The sequence below is a fragment of the Thermobia domestica genome, chromosome 1 (genome assembly GCF_964235325.1).
Source record: "Thermobia domestica chromosome 1, izTheDome1.hap1.1, whole genome shotgun sequence".
In the NCBI taxonomy this organism is placed as follows: Eukaryota; Metazoa; Arthropoda; class Insecta; order Zygentoma; family Lepismatidae; genus Thermobia; species Thermobia domestica.
In genome coordinates, this window is record NC_137454.1 from 156185323 (window position 1) to 156209738 (window position 24416).

The 24416-nt window shown below is 34.0% G+C and overlaps 1 protein-coding gene across 1 annotated transcript in view; it reads right to left on the reverse strand.

Moving 5' to 3' along the window:
- Positions 1-1142: 1142 nt before the first annotated feature.
- LOC145690238 (uncharacterized) overlaps positions 1143-24416 on the reverse strand; it is a 31604-nt gene continuing 8330 nt past the window's right edge. The window contains exons 3-5 of the mRNA XM_081764934.1: positions 20648-20815; positions 14025-14168; positions 1143-8360 (exon numbers count right to left, since the gene is read on the reverse strand). Of these exons, the coding sequence (XP_081621060.1) occupies positions 8159-8360; positions 14025-14168; positions 20648-20815 (514 nt within the window). The 3' untranslated portion in view covers positions 1143-8158. The remainder of the gene's footprint in view (positions 8361-14024; positions 14169-20647; positions 20816-24416) is intronic.

Sequence of the window (24416 nt, forward strand, 5' to 3'; positions counted from 1 at the left end):
TTTCTCTCTGGAAAGGTTTGCATTGTTTATTGTTAGATTTGTGTGTTTCACTAGTTCTGCTTTAGAAAGAATAAAGGCTTGGGAATAAAGCTGACTTTGTACACAAGTGGCAGCACAGCTGTACATGGCAGCAAGTACTGAAGTGTTCAAAAGAGTAACAGGTAACAAGCTTCTGCCTTTTTCCGTTTATTTTTATAATATTTTTTCTTAGAAAACTGCCAATGCAAAACATAAATCACAGGAAAAAATTACTTTACCCCCCCCCCCCCCAAAAAAAGTAACTTTTAGTTTAAAAAAAAAAAAAGTGACTCGCTATGAGCCCTGGAGCTGCGTACATGGCAGACAATGCAACTGTTAATTATCGGAAACACCGGTCGGTTTACCAAAACTTAAAAGAAAATCAATCGTAACTTGATTGCTGCAAACTGCAACTGCCATGTTATACATAATGTAGCTAAACAAGCCGGCACAGCTCTTGGTGCCATGGATGTTGAAACACTTATTAAAATATATAATGAATTCTCAATTTCAGCAAAATATGTCGCTAAGTGAAAGAAATTTCATTTTTAACTTGACTTCAATTCTCGATATGTCCGGGATTTCTCCAGATGAAAGGTGGTAACCCTAGCAATACATTACGTCTGATTCAAGAATTTCAAAACATTTTGCACATCTATTAGCTTCAACTGTCAACTGTGAAATGAGGTTAAGCCTGGCCTGCTGCGACAATTTGGAACATTAACGCCATCTCGTGCCCGAAAGGCTACCTGATATTTTAGCAAGAAACATAAATAAAAGGTTAACAATGCTTTAATTAAATGTGGAATCGCATACGTGTCTGGAAATGTATAGCGCATGTGAGTCAAGAGAAGAGCGCACATACTATGAAACGGTAAATAAAGTAGTTGTATCTCAACTACATTTACTGAGTCACTGAATTGTACGTACCTCAAACAGCGTTGCACACCGTAAGCAAACAAGACATCAAAACAACACAGAATCGATATAATTAACATCTCCGTATCGGCGTAAAAGACTCACTACATTTTTGGATTTATACTCAAAACACTGAATCTTAAATGGCAACAAATATGACAATATACAATAACACAAATATAGGCGAGTGAATTAAACTTCAAGCATAAAGGAGACAATTTTTATTAAATAAATATTTCAATACAATATTTTTATAAAATCACAAACATTCTGTAATTTTATACTAATCTCTCTATCTTTGTTTCTGATATATTTCTTCTTCCTTTAAAAAATACGATGTACTGCACAACGCTAAATGCGATAAGTGATAATATTATGATGCGACATGAAGAATCCAACTACAAAGGAAACTATGATGATAAATGATAATGATATGGCCACATGCAAATACCACTTTTTTTATATATGTGAAAGGACGTTAATAACATATCAAAACACTTTATCGCATTAACGTTATTAGCAGTACATCAAATTATTTGTATATACATTTGTACATATATACATATCCTCTAATTCGAGTATACTTTCTAAACGCAAGTATGTCATGACATATCAAATAAAATGTAACTATTCACTCTTCTAATAGTTTACGAATAATAAAAGATTACGTATTGAAAAATAAAAACTCATACACATAAATACTGGATTCTCCCCCTTCTCCATTTTCTCAACAAAAAAAGAAAACGTCATATTTACTTACACAATTCAATATAATTTTTTATATTTTTAATTGCATGTTGTTGTCCACTTTGTACAGCCATTTCTTGACAGAATTGTACCTCGAGAGCCTCAATGTGAACGTAATAAATATCAACCCCTCCCTAGGGCCTGCTTCATTACAATTTCAAGTCTATTAATAGTGTAGAACTTATATCCAATTACATGCATCACAAAATTGCAACTCTACATAACACATTCAAAGTACCAGCATTTGTATTTACAACTGATATTTATTTACTAGTGTGCTAGTTCTATAGACGATTTGTTCTATTTAAGACCTCCAAAACAGAACTCAAACTTCTACATGTTATGAAATGGGCCATGAACTTTCAAAAATAAAATAAACTATATTAGATACCGAAGCCCTAAGAGGACAGAACATTGTTGTAAGCTACATATAAAAACAAAAAATGGAACTGTTTTCTTTCTTTACAATAGAAGGAATTGAATTATGTCATATTCAAAACTATTTAAGATACCGGTGCAAAATCAAGACTATTTTTTATTTTTGATCCAACACATACTTAAGACCAATAACTGAGTAACTTCACCCATGTTCTACATTTAAGAAATAGTACAAATATTCAACTAATTTAATTTCAATGTTTTACTATGAAGTCTTTAGCTTCTTCTGAAAACTTACTTTAAAGAAAAAAAAAATATATACCTTCAATTCAAATCCCCACTTAAGAGCAGGAAGAACTTTTACGTACACTCTTACATAAGTATTATTTTTCAAAAAGCTTCTACTCATATAAAGTTAATTCATCTACGTTTACCCAGTTCTTGTTATGTCAACTTAGTTGGACTTGTTAACAAAGAATGTATGCAGCAGTAAATCAAATAAACAGGCAAATACACAACACAGGAAGGGCTGATGAATAATGTGGAAGCTACATGCACCTATTAACAAATGTGCTGCCTTATTTGGAGTTCTACCTGGAAAAGTATATATTGGCTGGTCATAGGTCTAGGTACGGTATGCATTTTTTTTCTATTATTTATTTATTTAATTGAATTGAGTTTAGTATTATTTTAGGGATCTCTTGATGCTAAATGGTTAGTGTTCTAGATGAAGTATCAAGTCTAACTTCCAGTTAGAGCTCATGTGGCTTCTCAGCCTTACGTTGAGCTGCAGATTCACGTCTCACGTAACTTCAATGTCGAGAAGGGACGCTGCGCTTCAAAGAAATAAACATTGCCGTATTTTTGCATTAATCTTCTTATTTCCAGATTTTCGTTCGTAGGATAACTCCCAGTATGTATGATTTGAATTAGTCATATGGGCATGGAAAAGAGAAATAAGTATTGTAACACTTTTGTTGTTCATTCTCATTAACCGCGCATTAACTTCAGATTAAGGTAAGACCTAAAAAACTCAAGAAATTATTGTTGGCCTACAATTAGTGATTGGTATTACCGGATACCGAAACGATTCGTTCCAAAAGAACGAATCCTTCAGTCGAATGAAAGAATCCAATCTCTGAAAGGAAAAGAATGAAATCTTTTAAATTTTACGTCCCACGGTAATGCCGGCTAGGCTAAACGAGACAAAAAATAAACGATGGAATGAAGAAAATGGGAGGAAACGGAAGAACCCAAGAAAACCCATGCACACGATGTTTGCCCACCACAAAATTCACTTGGCGCGAGCTGGGACCGAACCAAGGATTTAAGCTCTGAAAGGAATCAAGTTGACTAACTGTAAAAACATGGGGAATTTCATCTTACCGTTCACCTTGCAGTTCATCCTGTACATTTCGCATCAATCGGATGCATTTCTCATTCTGCCATTCAGCTTTTCAACCATCTCGCCATATAATTGACTATTTATATTTACGTTACGGAATAACGAAAGCCAAATATTAACTACTCTTTATGTAATTTAGCTTCAATGACGCCATATAAGGAAGTAAATTCTAAATGTTTCCATCCCCAATCGAAAAAGATTCTGAAGAGTCTTGCTCTTTTATCATTTCATATTTTACACAGACAGAAGCATGAGTTGTGAGAGGCACAACTAATAATATAAAAGTAGTATCAGCTGTTATTTTTTTCTAAGTGTACACATACTTATGCATTTTTAACTGTTTTATACCAGATATCTCATTTATTTAGAAATGTTGACGTGTTTGTAATAATATAGCTAGGATTTAAGTATTGTAAGAAATATATAATTTTTTACTTAAATTTTTTCAATACTTTCGCTACCTTTCCCCAGCATTTATCTGTTCCTTGTCGAACGTCCCATAATAGTTGGTTTGATAAACACTATGCTCATTAGCAAATCTTACCCATTTTCCGACTATACAACAGTAGTAGAACCAAAATTATTTTTTCAAACAGTCATAGCAAAGGAATAACAGAAGATACTAAATGAGCCAATCACACATTCGCAGTGGCAAGGTGACTGGTAAAAAAATCAAACATATCCCAGAAATCTGGCGCGATGTTCGACTACATGTCATACCATATATTTGTATGTGTTGGGATTACTGAACAATTATGCAATGTGAATTGAAAATTGAACGGCAAGATGAGAATAAATATATATATGTTGCATTTTTATGTACATATAATAGAAATACAGAAGATAACAGAACGTGATTTTAAAAAAATATATATGACTACATAAATTTCTGTGGATGAGTCAAAACAGTGAATTGAAGCATATTACTGGTATGAAAAAATACACATAAACATATATTAAAAGATCACTGAAAGAAATTGTCTTTGGGAATTCAGATAGATCAACTCTCAGAACGAAATGAAACAGATTGACTTACAAAGATTCACTTAATGTTGCAATGACTGGTATCAAGGCAAACTCTACTGGCTTTGTATGGCATCAGGAATGACAAACTTTCTGTGCATATTGAGGAACACGACAATCCTTCTTTTTACGTTTACTTCCTTCCGCTTCTACTTACTTCAATCCCTTTTCAACGTTCTTCATAAAACTTCCTTCAATTAAAAAAAAAAAAAAAAAAATCTACTTCCACTGACAAAAGGACCTACTTTTGCTACTTTGCATGAAGAATGGAATCTGATCGGAGAATCACACGGAAACTTGAAATTATTCAACTAAGCGGAATAAACGAATTCGATACAGAGGAACAAATCTTTATTTGGAGGAACTGAATAATCATTTAGGCATTCGGAGTTATACAATTCATGAAGTCAAAAAAATTTCAAGCCAGAGGAACGAGTTGAGTTGATTTTGAGTTTAACGTCCCGTTCAGCAGCGAGGCTATATGAGACGTGGACCTACTGATTAACGTAGAATCCGAACCACATGAGCTCCCGCCGGGAAAGCCAGAGGAACGAATCCTTGTATGAAACAGAATGAAATCGATCGGTTGCGGAAAATGAACCCATTTCGCATCACTACCCTACAAAGACACACGCATATAATAACACTGCAATGATCACTTATGGATAATAAAGTAAGTACGGATATTGTTTTGAAAGATGACTCCTACATAAAAGAAAATACATACATTTAATTTACTAAAAGCAATTCTCGAAATATAAAAGGGTTTATGAACTTCATCTACACTTTGGAAATACATAAATGTACTAATGATAATGAACGTCAAAAATAATTCGTTGTTCAGAATCCTTTACATCAAGTCTTCTATTACTTAACAATGTGATAATAGTTATTGAAAGTTAAGTATTTCATTTTTGCACCGGAACACACGAAAATTTTTCCACGTTTATACATTTATTATTATTATTATTATTATTATTATTATTATTATTATTATTATTATTATTATTAACAGTAGTAGTAGTAGTAGTAGTATTTTGGTTCACTTTGGTTTAAGGTATTTCTATCAAATTATTTTTGTACATTCTTCATATCCTGTATTTCTTTAAAAGCATTTGATTACAATATTATTTCTGTCTAGCCAGTAAAAAGCATTATCATGTTAAACAAAACAGATCTTAACTTCAAAGCTTCTGTAGTAATACGTTCATTTCTAAGGGACGTTCATTTCAAAGGTGACCTCCAATTTTAGTACTTTCGTAATTTTTATTAACATTTTTGCAATAATATTATACTGGAAAGTAACGTAGTTCTAGAGTAGAAACCAATATTTACGAATTTCCTCAAATATGACGGTTGGTACACAATTACAGCTGACAATTGTAAATATTATCGTTCTTTGTTTCTTTATTATCGTTCTAAAATTTATCGTATCTATGAAGTGATACTGTAGCATCAAATAATCCCACTATATCTATACAATGACGCTAAAATTAACTAACTCCATCTGCATGTATTTCATATCATAAATTTATGGAATAATTTTTCAAAATTAAATTTCTATAAGAATTTAACGAAAATTACCCGAGAATTTTACGAAATAACATGCAATAATACGTTAATTTTATTATCAAGGTAAAGACAAGCAACAAACTACCGTGCCACTGCAACATCATAGATCATCTCTAATGAAAGGTCATATAAAAAGTCTGCACGGTTTTTTTATACATTTTTGAACAGAAATTTCTTTATTGAAAATCAATATTAATCAAGTACATATCGACCATTATTATCATCTATTTCCTTTTGCCATTTTTCGGGTAGCTTCATAATTCCATTGGTGTAGAACAAACTTGGCCAAGTGATTTTCAGTGGCGCTTCGGTCAGCCAGGTTTTTTTTCATTTATTTTTATATTTTATTTTACTTTTTTTTTTTTTTTTTTTTTTACCATCAAGAGAGTTTTGCAAAGACCGAAACAAATAGTAGTCAGACTGTGCAAGATCCGGGCTATACTGTGGATGAATCAAAACTTCCCAACCAAGTTCCGACAATTTGTTCCAAGTCATTAAGGATGTGTGTGGCTGTGTATTGTCATGATAATCCTCCACAAAGGACTTCAAAGCCTGGATTGTCGACAAACAAGGTTATGTCGAGTATTTGTTGGGATTGGAAGGGAATTGTCCATTATGAGCTGCTGCAACCTGACGAAACCATCAATTTGGTCCTGTACTGCACACAACTCGACCGTTTGAAGAAGTAATACAGAAAAAGCGACCAGAATTGGCCAACAGAAAGGGAGTTGTGTTTCATCATGACAATGCGCGACCATACACATCTTGATAGCTCGGAACAAATTGACGGAACTTGGTTGGGAAATTTTGATGTATCTACCGTATAGCCCGAACCTTGCACTGTCTTTGCAAAACTCTTTTGATGGTTAAAAAAAAAAAAAGACTTACCGAGGCGCCGCTGAAAATCACTTTGCCATGTTTTTCCACGATAAACCACGTAAGTTCTACACTGTTGGAATTATGAAGCCATCCGAAAAATGGCAAAAGGACAGATAATAATGGTCAATATGTACTTGATTAGAATTAATTTTCAATAAAGAAATTTTTTGTTCAAAAATGTACCAAAAAACCGCGGAGACTTTTTATATGACTTTTTCATTACTGTGAATGAATAATATTCGAACTCTAAATAAAATACGGCTTTCTGTCGTACTTATATAAAAGTCTCTCTCTTTTTATCAGGCACTGAAAAATGATTTTAAAAAATAACCTACAATACAGTAATACATTCATTGTATTTGATGAAAAACAAAATGGATTTATCGCATGTGAATAAATGAAGTGATTTTGAAAGGATTTGAAGAAGAAAGGAATACTAAAAACTGAATGCAAATTCTCAGAATGCATTTATCCATTGCTAAAGGATATTTTCGTAGTCAAACTAGTTAAGATTTTTCTTTTTAATCAACTCGGAACAAAAGCAGCGAATTCTTACGTTTATAGTTCCTTTAAAAAATAAATACATTACTAATATTTAACCTGCTTTTTGTTCACGAAGAATTAGGAACATTTTCAGTAACAAGCACATTACAAAACTGTGAATGATTATACCTCTGCTTCTTTAAATCTATCTTCATTCTCTCAGAGTAACTTCCTATCAATATAGAAAAATCCTGAAATCAAATCACTAATTATATCTATCCGAAGTTTTAGTTTTTTAAATACTAACCTAATGTTCACTTTATTAAAAAAAAAAAGTTTCGTGTATTCCGTACTAGTGAATGTTCCTCCGAATCCACACTCAAGATACTCCCTAATTTATTCCATTTTAAACTCCACATTGTCACACAAGTATAATAAGCTACATAAATTAATATTCTTTTTAAATATATAAGACAATCGAGTTACTGATACTGCATTATGACATGTACCACAGTAGTCAACAATTAACATAATCCCTGAATTATCCAAGTGAACTGGATGACTATTTGTCTTACCGAGTTACGAACTATCTCCGGTACTTACAATATAAAAATCATTCAATTAGCAATCATTTGTAAATACTCTAAAAACTTCTCATGACACAAAACACATCAAACTAAAATAAACTTTTTTCCCCTCTTAAATAAAAGAGCTTTCCACTCATTCATTAAAGAATTAACAGTTTAAATCGTCACTTTGGAAAGAAATATTTAAATCTTCACTTTGTGTGTTGGACGAGATATCTTCCTGGGAGCTCGTCTCCCCTAAGTACACCTTCCTTGACGATCCGGGGTGAGAGAATTCTGAAGTATTCTCATCGTCACTGTTCGCGTTTTCCACTTTGATTTTTAAAGGAGGCATGTCATTGAAATCAAAGCTACAACAAAAGAGAGAAATATATTTAATTAATGCATCATATTTTTTAACAAAAAAGATAAACATATTTAACTAAATACATCATATATTTTTAACTAAAAAAGAATTAAATGGTCAAAAAAATGAATAGCTGCCTCACGGCAAGAAATGCGTGCTAAAATATACTTATTAACATAATTAAAGAGTGAAAACCTATTAATACAAAAAAACAGAGTAGTTTACGTTACATAAAAAGGTTCTACAAGATTTCGGACTCGGAACCATAACCAATGTTTCCGAAAAAATTATTCGGGGAGGGGAACCTGAAGAGATTTTCTGACAAAACAATTTCGGACTCAGACCGAAATCAATTTTTCGAGAAAATACTTTCTGGACCTGGAGCCAAAATTATTTTCTGAGAAAATCGGTTCTAGTTCTAGTTCCGGAGCTGATAGAAATGGAAGCGAAATTGCAGACAAGAGAAAATTTAGTTTGGTAACAAAAGCACTGTAGGTAGTTCCCACGAGTTGTTATTGTACAGTTGCTCAACAGCATTTGCAACTTTAACGATACTTGAAAATAAGGATGTCGAAATGTACTTCGGTTCTCTTCTCGAAGTGCACCGAAATCCTTATATTGATATTCCTGACTTTTCCTGAATTTCCATGACTAAGTAAGTATCCTGATCCGTGATACCCAGAACATTATCATTCGAGTTATCATTTAACAGTTGCTCAACATCATTTGCAGCTTGTAACAATATTTCAAAATAAAGATGCTGAAATTTATTTGAATTCTCTTCCCGAATTGCACCAAAATTTTTATACAGATTTCCCTGAATTTTTATGACTAAGTACCAGGGTTGGCAAAAACTATGGTTTTTATTGAAAAAAAAACGTTTTTTTGTTTAAACCTTTGTTTGTTTGTTTGTTTGTTTAAACCAGTTTTTTTTTTTGGTTTAAATAATTTGCTCTACGTATTTATATCACATATGGACAGAAATAAGTTCGTTTCACCTTGGTGTTATTGTGCAATAACCGGGTTATGCTGGAAGGGGTCACAAGCTTAAAGCGGAGTCAAAACCGTTTCTCGACTTATATCCGAAACAAATTGTCCTCCATTTGAACTCGAAACCGGGACTAATTGGCCGCAAATGCGGTAGTCTGCCGCCTCACTCACGAAGCACTCCTGATACGTTGTACTGATTTTTACATACTTTTAATATAATTGTCTAACTGTCGAGAGTCATTTGAGAAGGAAAAAAAGATAAACAGTTGCACAAGTGAAACCATTATACTGAATTACATAAGGACAATTTCAAAATACTGCAGAGTACAGAAGAACTAAAGTCCAAGTTACTCACTACGACTTTTATTAGTTCAAGTTAAAGAAATACGACGACTTAATATGCATATCAGTAAGAAAAGTGAATAAAGATAAGAATTATTTGAGTCCACTTTGGCTATGACCCATTTATACATAAATAGATACCAAAGATACTTCTGATTTCAGTAAATCCCTCTCATGGGGTTTGTGATTCCCCCCCCCCCCCCAAAAAAAAAAAGTGCGGTATTTCGATGTATTTTGAGTCCAGATCTATTGGGAAAAGTTCATCTTCATACCTAGAAGCTTATTTGTATATTTTCCTCCATTTCACAATCTTCTAATTAAATGGTTCATGTCCATTAGAGCTTGGGCGAAATAAAAAAAATCCACTTCATTACATCAACATCGAAAACTAAGTTCTTCAGCTGTAATGTAAGTATCTGTATCACTGATGTTTACAAAGAGATTCAAATTAAGCAGACCTTCAACAGAGTTCCAATAAGTATTGTACTGACACATACTCCTCTTCAAATTTCGAGGTACCTTGTGGCTAAGCGATTAGCGTATGCGCTCTTGGCGTTGGAGACCCGGGTTCGATTCTGGTGGGAGCTCATATGGTTTGGATCGAACGTTAAACTGTTGGTCCATGTCATATAGCCTCGTTGCTGAAAGGGACGCTGAACTCTAAATCGAACTAAATGTTCTTCAAATTTTATATTCTTGCTACAAGAGAATGCTGCCATTTTTTTCCACCATAACTGCCCCATAGTATAACAAAATGGGGTAATCATAGCACCCCCTGTGGATCATATCATTTATTACAATAACTAATGTGTAATTATTTTTGTAGTTTTGGAACATGGTAAAATTACCTACATTACTATAAAGTTTTTTTTTTTTTTTTTTTTTTTTTAATGGCTAGCCTAAAAGTTGTTCCCAGGCAAAGTGTTATGAAATCCCCGTGCGGAGAATGGAACTAGTTATTTTCATTGTTTATAAGAGATAGAAAAAACAACTTTTGTAAACAGTTATGCTTGTTGTCTTGTGCAGGTGCTATGCTAAGTAACATATTACATTAAACCGAGCTATAAAACTAAAATACATAGAAATTATATGTCTTTGCCATAACTGCCCCACGTAACCCAAGTTATTTTTAAGCATCTTAATCAGTAAACAATCAAAATAAAAATATGCACGTACATAACAAGCTACCATTTTGCGAAGTGCAAAAATTTTGCATTGCGTTGCACACAAAGTACATATCATTCTGAAAAGTTTTTTAAATATATAAATTGAATACCACTTTTTATACTTCTTTTATCATAACTTTCTCTTAATATATATGAGTACTTATTACTTTAAAAATGTAAAATGTCTCAGATAAATTTGCATATCAGCACGAATTGTGTATGAGTACAAAAATTTTATTTCAAGTTATTTTCACCCACTATATGACAAAAGTAATACCGTAATATATAAGATCTTTTAGTAGTAAAGTGTTTCTAATCAAGAATGGCTTTTAGTTTTCAAATATATTTTTCTTCCTACTTACAGTGTTAACAACTACCTGAAACGCCAGTTCTTAGAACGGGAAGAATATGTTTATGGCAAATAAACGAAATGTATCTTTCAACCCTCCTTTCCACCTCCATAAGATTTACAGTATTGTTTGCGAAAAAGTTATCCTCCATTCCCCCTTTTAGAATTCATATTTCAATCCAAGTGTATAACTAATGATAAATACCCAGGTCAACTCAAGTTATGTTTAAGAATTCATTTTAGGCGGTTCAACGGTGTACTCACTTTAACCATTTAATGAATGCAAAATAGGAATTAAAAATATTACAGAATCGTTCCTCCTTTAGAAGCAGAATTTTCGAAAACCTTGGAACACGTCTCAACGTATTTTCGATACGGACTTTATATACTGAGCTCCCTCCACCTAACTTAAAGGGTTCAGGATAATTTTGAACATCTTCCCCCCCCCCCCCCCAAAAAAAAAGGTTCATCACCTGATTTCTTGTGATGATGAGACAGATAATGTAAACATTACATATATATATATATATATATATATATATACTGAGAATAACAGAAATTTCCTGCCGAACCGGGCTTAGAAGTGGAATTTTCTAAAACGATAGAACAGTTGGCAATTTATTTATAATGAGGTTATATAGTAAGTTTCATCTTGCGAACATGACGGGCTCGTAAGATACTTTCTTCCTAATATATTTAAACCCCCTCTTCTGCCCCCTTATTGAAAATGTTTATAAAAATTGGTTCGATCTGGGGGTGTTTGAAATTGCGATTTCGATCCCGAAATTCAGAATGTTCATTTGTCCAGAATTCTTCAAAATTCCTTAACTTCGGAATGTCATAATTTCGGAATTACGAAATTCTGAGATTCCGTAATTCTAACCTTCCGATTTTTCGGATAAATTCTGATATTCAGGATTTCCGATCTCGAAATTTTGGCCTGAAATGCCGGGCTAAAGCTCCGATATTCCGAAATGCCGGGCGAAAGTTTCGAGATTCCGGAGTGACTAAAGTATTAATTCCGATTCCAGAATGAAGATTTTAATTCCGGAATCTGGAACAGTCTACTCAGAATTTTGCGTGTCCATGGGTGACTATATACAATGAAGAACAAAATTGTACCCTTCTTCTTTCTCTGTCTCTGTCTTTACTGAAGATGAGAATTTTCAAATACATACTGGTATACTAGAAAGACAGAAAGGAAAGAAAAAATAATTTTGTTCTGCAGTGTTCCGCTGGTGAGAATAAAAGAGAGTATTGTTGTAATTTAGAACTTCATTTTGATGTCGTATGAACGACGACGTTGGATTTCACATGAATCACTCACACTGCCACACCCCACACCGTCTCACACACAACTACAACTATCAAGGAGCCCGGTAGGGAGTGTGGAACACACGTGGTATCCACCCTCGAATCAGTGACCTGTTATCCCATTATTTTTGCATAGTGAGTGTATATGTAAACGTTCCAGTTACGGTATTTAAAAAAAAAAAGAAAAAAGAAAAGATGTGTATTAGCACGAAATGTACAATTCCGAACAAAAACTGTGAACACTGAACATTAAATAAATTTAAGCATTCTCTTCAAGCCTCCTGTACAATATGGAATAATTAAATCAGTACATCGTCAAATTTTTTGGGCCACGAAGTATAATCTACAAAATGTCATACCTTGTTTAAAGTTATTAAGAAGTTATCATCACACGAATTAAAATGTAAGTTTCAGTTTTACATTCGATTAGTGTCTCACAATGGTCAGAAATATCGCATTTTATTTCTGTTTTATGGAAAATGAATTTAATGTTTTTTTTAAAAAAAAAAAAATAATAATAATAATAATAATAATTTGATTTAAATCAATGAGCCTTACTATTAGGTACTGCTTTCCTTTGCTTACACCCTATTCAAGTCCTCGTGAACAAATTAAAATTTATTTATTAGAATCATTTTTTTTTTTCTTTTTTTCCTCCTGTCCCGAATGTCAGCATTTAATTAAATTTATGCCAGTATAATCATCCATCACACAGTTCAAGTATACATTTTGCTTTTTTTCTTTTTTTTTCGTGACTAATTTTTAATTGTAACGAGTTAGTAATTTGAAATACTAAGTTTTCCCAATTGTTTAGTCAAGATGTGATTCTATCCTGTTATTAAACATAAATTAGTGATTCTTCTCTGGAAGCACCCAGACTATGTTAATATTTCTTCTCATCTAAACATCCTCTAAAGAACTTTTATCATATACACTGATATACCTAATCTATTTTCTGATATTGTCTACCAACGAAGTACAAAGAAACTGATTAAAAATGAGAGTATTTCGGTTAAATCTAAATTGAAAAGAAGTTCTATATAATGTACATAACAGTGCAGAAATATACTTCTTCAGAGCTTAATGAAATGATGAGATCTCCGGAGGACGGTTTGTCAGGAACGGCAGAAGCAAGAGCTTGTGTAATTTTGAAGGTTTATACTGTTATTGTTTCGTAAACTGTCTATCAGTGCATATGATTTTGGTCCTAATTGGTCGAATCCGTTCTTGCATTCATTCATCAAATTAATGTAGTAATTGGACTCCTGTTCTGAGCCAGTAAAGAGGCTTGCACTGAATTCAGTCCTCTCTACTCTTGAAATTGCAAATAATAAAGGTTTAATTTTACTAATATATATAAAACACTGCACAGTGATTTTTTCTTTTTTATTTATCTATTTATTTGAAGTGCCTCTTGAAATATTTACGGTTTAATATATATATATATATATATATTACAAAATTGTTTTTAAAGTAAGAAAATGAATTTGCCAATTCTGATCCATACCTTGTATTAGCATCGTCGTCGTCGGCAGGTGGATCCCAAAAATGCAGGCGTTGTCTCCATATCCTGATTAACCCATCCCATGCACGACGACTATACTTAATATGCTTTGGAGGCGTCCACGGATGTTTACTGGTTCTCTCTTCCCTAGAGAAAGAAAACGCAACAAAAAATAAATGTATGACCTGCTAAGTAACTGTAATCTACATGATCAGAAAATATATGAAAACAAAATAAAACAATGTAACTGAGCATCAAGTTGATTGTATGGGTAATACAAAATAATCTAAACCTAAACGCTAGTGCATCTTGCAAACTCACCCTAGACGTGGTTCGGATTCCATTTTAAATAATCTCTCTCATCTCAGAATCACTTCAATTTCTAAGACTATAACAGCCTGATTCAGAAATTATTACATATTTTACTTTGAATTACTGTATTTGCCATGTCCAACTTAAATTTCTTCAAAAGTTTCTCCAGCAGAGAAATTCTTTCAAAATCTCAATGACATTACATATGTTAAAAGAGAATAAAAAGGACAACATTAAAAAAAGAAAGTCTTAAACCACTTGCTTTTCTCATTTTACTGTACAGTACTGGAACATACTATATTTATATTTACTCATAGGAGTTAAACGCCATACCAAATCATGCCGAGTGAGAATCAATCTCAAATGGTCTCTAGAAATTATGGAGGTGCACTCTTAAATTCATTTCAATTGACTTCCCTTCTTATCAATTTACTTCAACACAAACCAAACTTGGAACATATTTATAATTATGAAACTCACGCTGTATGTGGAAGTTAAAGCTTTATTGTCAACGAATATCCGATTTATTCATTTATTATCTGAGATTAGCCACTTTCTCGCAAAGTTATTACACAAATAGGTATGGTGTAAATTTTTTCTTGGTTAAGCCCCCGTTTACTTCCGCGTATTAACCAGAGAATATTGTTTGTATCAAACCACAGGGTGTGATAGATACATTTGAGTTCAATTCCCGGATTATAACACATCCTACATAAGCATACATCATCATCATCATCATTCGGTTACTAGACTCGTTGAGGTTCGACTTCAGTCCTACTTGCAGATGACGTTCGATATCACGGTTTTAGATTGTTATTCTGAATGGTTGGGTGCTTGTCCAATATCCGATTGTTAGCATGCTCCATGCAAAACTAATTCTTGATAGAAAGCATAACACGGTCAATCAGAAGAAACAATATATGTCAGTCAGAGTACCGTTAAAATTAACAGAGGCCAGCTCATATGCCAGCATTTATTACATTTCTGGCACAAGAAAGGTACACCATAAAAATTTAGTACGTGAAAATGATTATTTTTGGCTTTAACGACACCTGCAAAGCACTTCGGCATGTAAAGAATCAGGTTCTTTGAAAAATAATATTTAGATGAGGATCACGACACTACTTCTACGCAATGACAGAAATGAGTCTTTTACGTGTTAAAATGATATCACCATCAGCAATGTATAGACAAACAACGAACAACGTAATTTCCTGATTTGTCCCGATTAATTCGTACAGCACTGTTGTAACTCTGAAAACCTCATCAGTTTCTTTGCTATATCTCAGTATTGACCCTAAAGTTGAAGTGGCCAACTACGGAAAGTTAGTATTTCATCTTCTTTGATATGCTACAACGCTAACGAACTACAATCACAAACAGGATATCTACTAATGTAGAGTTTGGTCTAGAAATTATCACGTTCCACCATCTTCCCCAACGCCTGTTTTTATTATTATTAGTATTATTATTATTATTATTATTATTATTATTATTATTATTATATTATTATTATTATTATTATTATTATAAATAGAGACCAATAGTGAAACCCAAACTATAGGCCAATAACATTAAATACTTGCCATGTACATTTTCAACCTCTTCAAAAGTTTCTTCAAGAATTGAATTCTTTCAAATTTTTAAATACTATAATGGTATTGTATACCTACGATTTCTTGAAGAAAAGAGAGAAATAAAAACATGAAACAACTCATGAATCAACTGATCTGGTTTCCCCACTTTTTTCATTTTATATGACAACCATAGTAACCAGAAAAAAGAATGAGAGAGAAAATTTGTTCTCAGATCTTTGAAGTAGTATATGAACATACGACATTGAACCAAAATGTATTGCGTTTCATAATTCATATTACAATGTTTCATGTTTAGAAAATGATTAAACTGAAAATGATTAAATGATTAAATTCGTGTTTAGAAGATGATTAGAAGGTGAAAATTTTGTGAAGAGAAGTTCAAATCAGGCTTCACAAATATTGCAAGTTGAATAAAATATAAAAAGTGTGTGTGAAGCCGCAGCTCTTCATTGCTAAATAGCAGTTGAAGGCAACAGGGTTAGTTGCCAAATTATATTTGGAATATAAAAATCCTTTAGGATTCCCACGGCACATGACAGGTAGGTGTTAATTAATCTTAACAAACTTCCAAATAATATATGTATTACAGCATACTGAGTTGAGTTTTAGTTATGTTCTTACAAATAAATTATCAATTCCCATATAGAGTACATATATGGTGTTTAAGAACTGTTGTAAACAGGTTGCAAATTATGCCGCCATTGCTTTAGGAACAAACATCAATATGAAGTACAAATTCTTTCTTGTCAGTCTTGGAAACAGAAGATAGTATGGATATTCTGGGTGACGACATAAATTTTGGGAAAGAATTACCTGATTTTCCCAGTTTTCCAGAACATTTTTTTGAAATTTTCTCTCATATTTAATCAGGGTGGATTGATTTAAATCAGTTTGATTTAATTCACGATTTAAATTACTTGATTTTTCTAATAAAAATCGTTGACTCAAATCAAATTCCGAAATAAATTAATTTAAAGTGAAAATCAGTAAAATCTCATTCTCTTGTTATTTCAATTATGGAAGATAACAATCATAATACAATGAGACTCAAATGTATGTACAGCACAGTATGAAAACGAGTGTCACGCAGATGATGATTAGAGAAAATCAAGTTTTGATCGGGTAACGGGGGAAATCCTGCTTTCCTCTCTTCGTAACATAGGATTTTTAAATCGTTAACTATTCCAACGGGGAAATCACCATGGACATTTAAGACGAAAGTTCTTTTGTGTGCGCGAATGTTCGTTTGTTCCCAGATAATAGGGGCATATTTAGAGGGTTCCGATCCCCTCTTCGAAACTTTTTCTTTTTTAGATTTTATAACATATAAGCCCAAGTAAGCTGGGCTTTAAAAAAAAAAAAAAAAAAAACGGTTTTTTCAAACTGACTGACGAGCCACTTTATCGGTTATTTTAGTAAACTCAAACACTTTCGAAAGAAAACACTTTCCGAATTAAAATACATTACAATGAAAACACAGGAGCTCAAATACAAGTAACTGTACTCCACAATCCTTTCATTTGTGTGATAAGCTACCCTCACTTAATGCAAAACAGGAAACTCCGATAAAACCGAAACTATTGGGAAAGAAAAAGAAAAGGTTGGAATTATGCGTGCGTAGTGAAATGAATTTCCTACTGGATTACTGATCCAACTGGATTTTGTCAATGATCCACCAATATGATATTCCAGTGCACAACCGAAAGTAAAAATAATACGCACGTAAGTTTGTAACACACCGTTAGTGGGAAACACAGACTAGTTTCTAAGTTTGAAGTTGCTAATTATTATTATTTTTATTTTCTAAAACAAAGCAGTCAACTACATCTGAAGTCGTCTTGAAATTTTCATTTCGAATCTCATTCTTAACAAACCGAAATTCCATGACTCTTAGCAGAATTCCTTGGCTATTCGAGGTTTTCACAAATTCCCTGACTTCACGGTTTTCCAGGTTTATCGCCACCCTGGATGTTAATCGTGGTTATATTGTTTGTCTATGCGTCTTTGGCGCAAGGGACCTGGGTTCTATTACCGGTAGAGTCGGATCCACGTTAAGTTCTAGTCATGTCTCATTTAGCCTCGGTGCTGAACGGACCTACCAAGACAATTGGAATAGGCATCATACAAGAATTCTACACAGGTCACCGTGAACAAATGTTATATACATACCAGGGTGGCCACTCATTTGGAATTTCAAAATTCCCTGACTTTTCCAGAAATTTTCCCGGTTTTCCAGAAAATTCCTAGAGAGATCTGAAATTGGTATATCATTGTTTTTCAAAGCTTAAACAGAAGCTACAAGTGAAATGTAATGTGGACTAGAGGATCATTATTACAAAAAGAATCACAAAAAACACTAGCGAAGATAAATAGTCTAATTTTAATCACTTACTTGCCTAATTTTCAATTCTCCTGTGTGTTTCCACTTCACTGTAACCAACTGCTGCACAGAACGAGAAGAGGAATGTCTATCCCTATCGCTTTCCAACCTTAAGCTTAATACTAGTCACAAAATTACACACACTTACAGTCCACTACTAAAACACAAATTACTGGAACGAACACTACTTTACTGAAATTTTTTAAAACCTCAAATCACAGACTTGCAGTTCACTAAAATCAAACTGAAGTTAAGACCACATCCACTTAAATGTTTTAAGACCTCAAACCAATAATCTCATCATCAATTGCAGACAATTTCTCCTTGATATCATTCAACAACTTCATTTTCTTCGCCTCGAATTCAATAACTTTATCCTTAATGGCATTTCTCTTCTTCTGTTTCTTCTCTTCCTCTTCTTGATTCCTCAGAGACTCAACATATACTCCATGAGCATTGCGGGCAGCATGGACAACCCTCTTTGTAATTGTAAACTTATCAATACCACCCACAGCTGAAATTTTATCATGTACCTGCCTGAGTGCAATTAGACTCAACTCGCTTTGATTTTCAATTAAACATTCTTTGTTGATTGAAAATTCCCTCTCCACACTAGCATTTCCATGAGATAAAATGAGGAGAAATTTCACAAAATTATTCATATGTATTGAGCATGCGCCTAAATGCAGCATCTCCATCCAATGGTCATCTAATAATCTCTTACTTCTCCTGTCGTAAGTCCTCATTGCTTCCAATAAAAGAGGATTTTTAGCAAAAACTTTGAATTCACCTTGGATTTCATCAGCTAATGTTCCTGAAATCCAATTTTTGGATATTACAATTTCTAGGCAATTGGACAATCTCTTTGCAGCTACAGTGTCATCCATAACAAACACACTTGGATCCAGGAAAGAAATTGCTCTTGTCAGGTTGAATTTTAGAGGTGACCTGTCCATTATTTTCAGTATGAATTTCTGACATCCTGCGCGACAATCTTGTCGAAATTCAAGAGTCTGTCTATCCGATACGATATTGGTTTTTCGTATAGCATCCTTTGATGTGTAACCAATGTTTACAAACTTGGCTGGCTTTAAGTTTTCGCTATTATTGAAATCAATCTTAACCAATGGCCGGCCTTCCAAAACACTATCTTTCACAAAACGACCTGCAACAGACAATACTATGGCCTGGAGCGAGTTGTAAAGGAAAGGAGCTAATGGAGCTTCTCCCTGAAATTCACACAGGAAAGGTTCAACAGTTTTTGCTGATGTTCTGAAAAGGCCAAGTTTTGCACCAAGCAGGTTATCATTTGTGAAATGTCTTACAGTATCAAAGCTTTTGCACTGTGGTACTTTCTTCTCATCAACAGCCCACTGTACGTATTTCTTTACGTTCGGTAATATTTCCATTGCCCGGGAAGCAACGTCTGAATTTTCTGTCCATCTAATGCTACAAAATTTCTTCGGTAACACAGAAGACCCTGTGCATCTTATGTAATCTGCACGACGAGCTGGAACGTCTTTGAATAAATTATAAGATGCCCTTAGGAATTCTTCTAATTTCCAACCTGTTGCTTGCAAGGCAGCTTTAAAAGCACAATTCATAGTATGCAGCCCACAACTTCCAATATCAAGAAGAATTGGATCTGAAGGTAAACTTGCAAGATCTTTCTGCAGGTCACTTAAAAATTTGAAGTTAACATGTGGGCCATCCATCAAAACTTGAACAATTTTCTTGAGGTCCAAACCTAAGATACCATTATTGAAACTAACTTGAATGTCTGCTGACGTTGAATGTCCGAGGAACACTGAATTTAAATATCTTGCTGACACTTGGTTTCTACTACCGTTCAGCCTTTATATTAATCACGTGACTATCAAAAAGGGATGCAGGGGCGCAGCCCCGAGCGAATTCTGGAATTCGAGCAGCCATCGAACAAAACAAGTGTGTTAATTACAAAATGGTCCCGATTTCGCTCCAGCTCAAACATGGGCAGCACTAAATGACAAAAGAATATGAAGAAAGTATGCGCAGCCCAAACCAGCAGAGCTAGATAAACGAAACCTGGAACGAAGGAGAGATCTGGGGGCGAAGCCCCCAGCTACCAAAGCTATTTTGTATAGAAATAAACCGGCTAAATGGCTAGGAATACAACAGAACGTAAATTTTCCCTCGAGTAAAAATTCCCGGTTTTTCATCAAAATTCCCTGACTTTTACAGAATTAAAAAAATCCCTGACTTTTCCCGGTTTTCCAGGTTTTCCAGGTGAGTGGCCATCCTGCATACTTTTCAGTCTATCCTACTACAAAGATAAATTTTTTGAACTTCGAACTTACTTTGGAACCATTTGGGTGTATCTATCGTAACCTATTGTGTTCTTTCCGTAATCAATTTGTTTCTGACGTCTCTGGAGAACCATTGGATCCGTTTCAATTTCCACGTTTTTGCGATGTTTCCTCCGTTCACCGTTACTGCTGCCACTGCTTTTTGAATCCTGTCTTCTCCTGAAATATGAAACAAAAAATAAACCAATACTTTACAAGGCAACAGTAAGTGTTAATAGAATTAAAAAAAAAAAACTCTACAATCCTGATGTACACTCAAATTGAGTAATTTCAATTATAAATTTATATATTATAAGGAAAATGATTTTAGCAATAGTAGTACTTTAGTCTACTTATTTTTTCCAATACAAAATTAAATCGAAATTCATTGATTTTACACTTTCAATGGAAAATGAACGCTGCTTCAAGAGGATAATACTGCACCTTTCTCGCAGAAAGAGATAAAAGACTGATCTGTTAATTTTGTTTTGTCTGAATATTGTATATGCAAAATTATACGCAACCTATCTGATTAGTAAAACGTTCAACCACTTTCAGTCTGAAGTACATATTATATTCATCGCGGAATTGTGGTGTATACACCATGAATCATTTTTCGAGGAATAATGAACAATTCTTCGAGCAGGGTAGCATTCAGATTCGTCAATGATGATGGTGAAGAAAACTTATTCCTTACTCATTGCTCTCTAACTGATCACAGACATTCAATAATGTTCGAGTCAGCGGATGGGCATCGCACAGGAGGTACTAAAGCTTACCCCTATGTTCATAAAACCACACTTGAAAGGTCTGGTTATATACATTGTTGATCTTGAAAGACTGTGTCGTTGGTAAGGAACATGTGTTAGCATCTGGTTACCTCAAATGTTCCACAATCACTGACAATGGGTGATATCAATAAAACGGAGAAGTTACTCATTACGCCCAATTTTGAAGTAGTTACTCGCATTGGTATCAATAAAAAGAGAACTGAGCACTAGTCGTCTCGGCTGACCTCGGAGAAGCCCCGCCCGTTTGAAGTAACCACACCTCTATTCTCGAGCCGAGTAACTACTACGCGTTTGATATCAATAAAAATCAAAAACTCCTCTGTGATGCTAGTAACTTCTCCAAATTTGTGGAGCAAGCTAAATAGGTGACTCCGTGCGAAATATAGCAGAGTATATGATTGTTTTACTACGTAGAAAAACTTATAAACTGCATAAAAATGTTGGAAATGGAGATTACAAAAAGCATTATAAGTTTATGAAAGAAAATGTAGAGTGGTTAGCACAACATTTTTTAAGGAGAATCAACCGAAATTCGGAGTGGTGGACTACGTAATGATGAAAAGATGCGGGTTTTCTTCAAGGGCGCCGATCCTGTGGGGGCCCGGGCCCGGGCCCCCCAAAGCTCATGTGGGCCCCCTATTGTATTTATGAATATACAACATTTGGCATAATTAGAGTGCAATTTGTCTTAAAATCCTGATATATATACCTTCTGCATCTGTATGCCCTCCCCCCCCCCCCCCCAAATTTACAGAGAAATCGGTGCCCTTGGTTTTCTTGCGTTACGTGAGTGATCTGGGATTCCAGGTGGAATGTCAGGGGATTCTGGTGTGGCTCAAAGTACTGTCTATGACTACCTGAAAATGGATTGTTTCCGGAAGTGTGCGTAATATACAAACAGCAAAGGCAGAGTGGCAAGAACAATATACATTTCCGGGTGCTATCGGAGCACTTGAGTATATACAAGTGGCATTAAAGAAACCTAGTATTTTGGAGAGTAATACGTTAATAGGAAGAGCTATTTCGTGGCTAAGCGGTTAGCGTACATGCCTTTGGCATAGGAGACCCGCGTTCGATTCCCGGCAGGAGCTCATGTGGTTCGGATTCCACGTTAATCTGTGGGTTCTGTCTCATATAGGCACGCTACTGAAAAGGACGTTAAACTAATAATCAACTCAACTCAACGTTGATAGAAAGGTGTATACATGAGAATGTATTTTGTTTATGTCAAGGCGAAGGGGACACGTATGGTGTGGAAAACACAATCAGATGGACGTGATTTATGACGTGGGTGGCTGGACTATTTTAAAAAGAAAACAAAGGAGCCAAATGTCTGATTTCGTTCTTAAAGCCAAACAATCTACAAAGACCTTGGACAACACGTGATATGCGCTTGTCGTGTTAATCTTGATATTGCTTTATTCCAATCAACATCCACCAGCTCAAATAGGTTCATTCCCATGGTTTCAGTATTACTTTATTCTTTCCCGTTTTTTAAATATTTTTTCTTCTTTTTTATTTTTGTACTTTTTTCTTCTTCTTCTTGTTTTATTCTGGCTCGAATATTAAAGATTCTCTTTTGAATTTGTGTCTCAGTCGTAGATGTATTTGATATTTCGTTGCATTTCACTGTAATTACCTTCAAAGTTTCGGCTTTCCTTCGTTTACTTTCTGGTAGCTGTGACTTTGAAAGTACCACTGGAAACTCTTTTACAATATCCACAAATGCACTTTGATTGAAGCTATCGTTGCTACTTGCCCGTTTCATGGCTTTTAAGATACTACGCCATAGGTTAAAAACAACGAAATGACTGCGCGATGAATGGGAGAAATGAGTAATCACTTCTTTTATTGATACGACTCAGTGCTACGTGCAGAGGAAGCGCGAGTAAACGTTCATAAATCTGGAGCAGACTAGACCTGAGTAGTGGCTTGGTTTATTGATACGAAACTGAGGGAGGAGATTACTCCAGGTGTAGTTACTCCGATTCTCGAGCAGGACTTCTCAGGAGTAGTTACTTATTTTTATTGATATCACCCAATAATTCGTCCATTGAGAGTAATAATAGGGCCAACGAATTATCATGAAATGCAGGCCACATAAAACATCAACACGTAACGATATAATAACAATAATGATTACTTTTTATCGCTGCCGAAAATGCGATACAAAACTACTAAATTCTTATACAAATTTAAATTTATTAGCAACTTGCTATGCAAAAACACATCTACTACAGACATAATGTAATAGAACTTATAATCCTGTGTTTATCCCATTTGTATAATGAACTACAACCTGCACTACTTTCACCATATGGAGAAGACTGCACAACCAGCATTTAAAATTATAGCGTATTTTAAATAATTGGAACACAAATAAAGTTAGTAATTACACTAGACTTAACAAAGTATTTTTTGCGTGCGATTTCAAATGATCATGATATATTTTTCAGCTTAGAGTAACATGTCCAAAACTATTTACTACTCTACCTCATAGTATTTCTGTGTTCTAAAACGCTACGTTCTTTTTTACCTTTTTCCTCACTATTATTTTGCAAAATCTAAAATGGCGCCAATTTCACTTCGAATCACTGTGTTACTGTAATTTGCGGAAATCTAAAGAGGGCGCGAATTTTACTTTGAATTACTTTTTGTGTTACTGTTATGTTGAAAAAATCTAAAATGGCGCGAATTTACTTCGTATTACTCTTTGTGTTACTGTTATGTTGAAAAAATCTAAAATGGCGCGAATTTACTTCGTATTACTCTTTGTGTTACTGTTATGTTGAAAAAATCTAAAATGGCGCGAATTTACTTCGTATTACTCTTTGTGTTACTGTTATGTTGGAAAATTTACAATGACGCAAATCTAACTTCGAATAACTCTTAAAAGTAAAACTACTAAATTTACAGTTCCTACTTTTCTACTATAAAACATTCCAATTCCTTCTTAAATAACTAGAAACATACAATAAGAAGAGAAACCC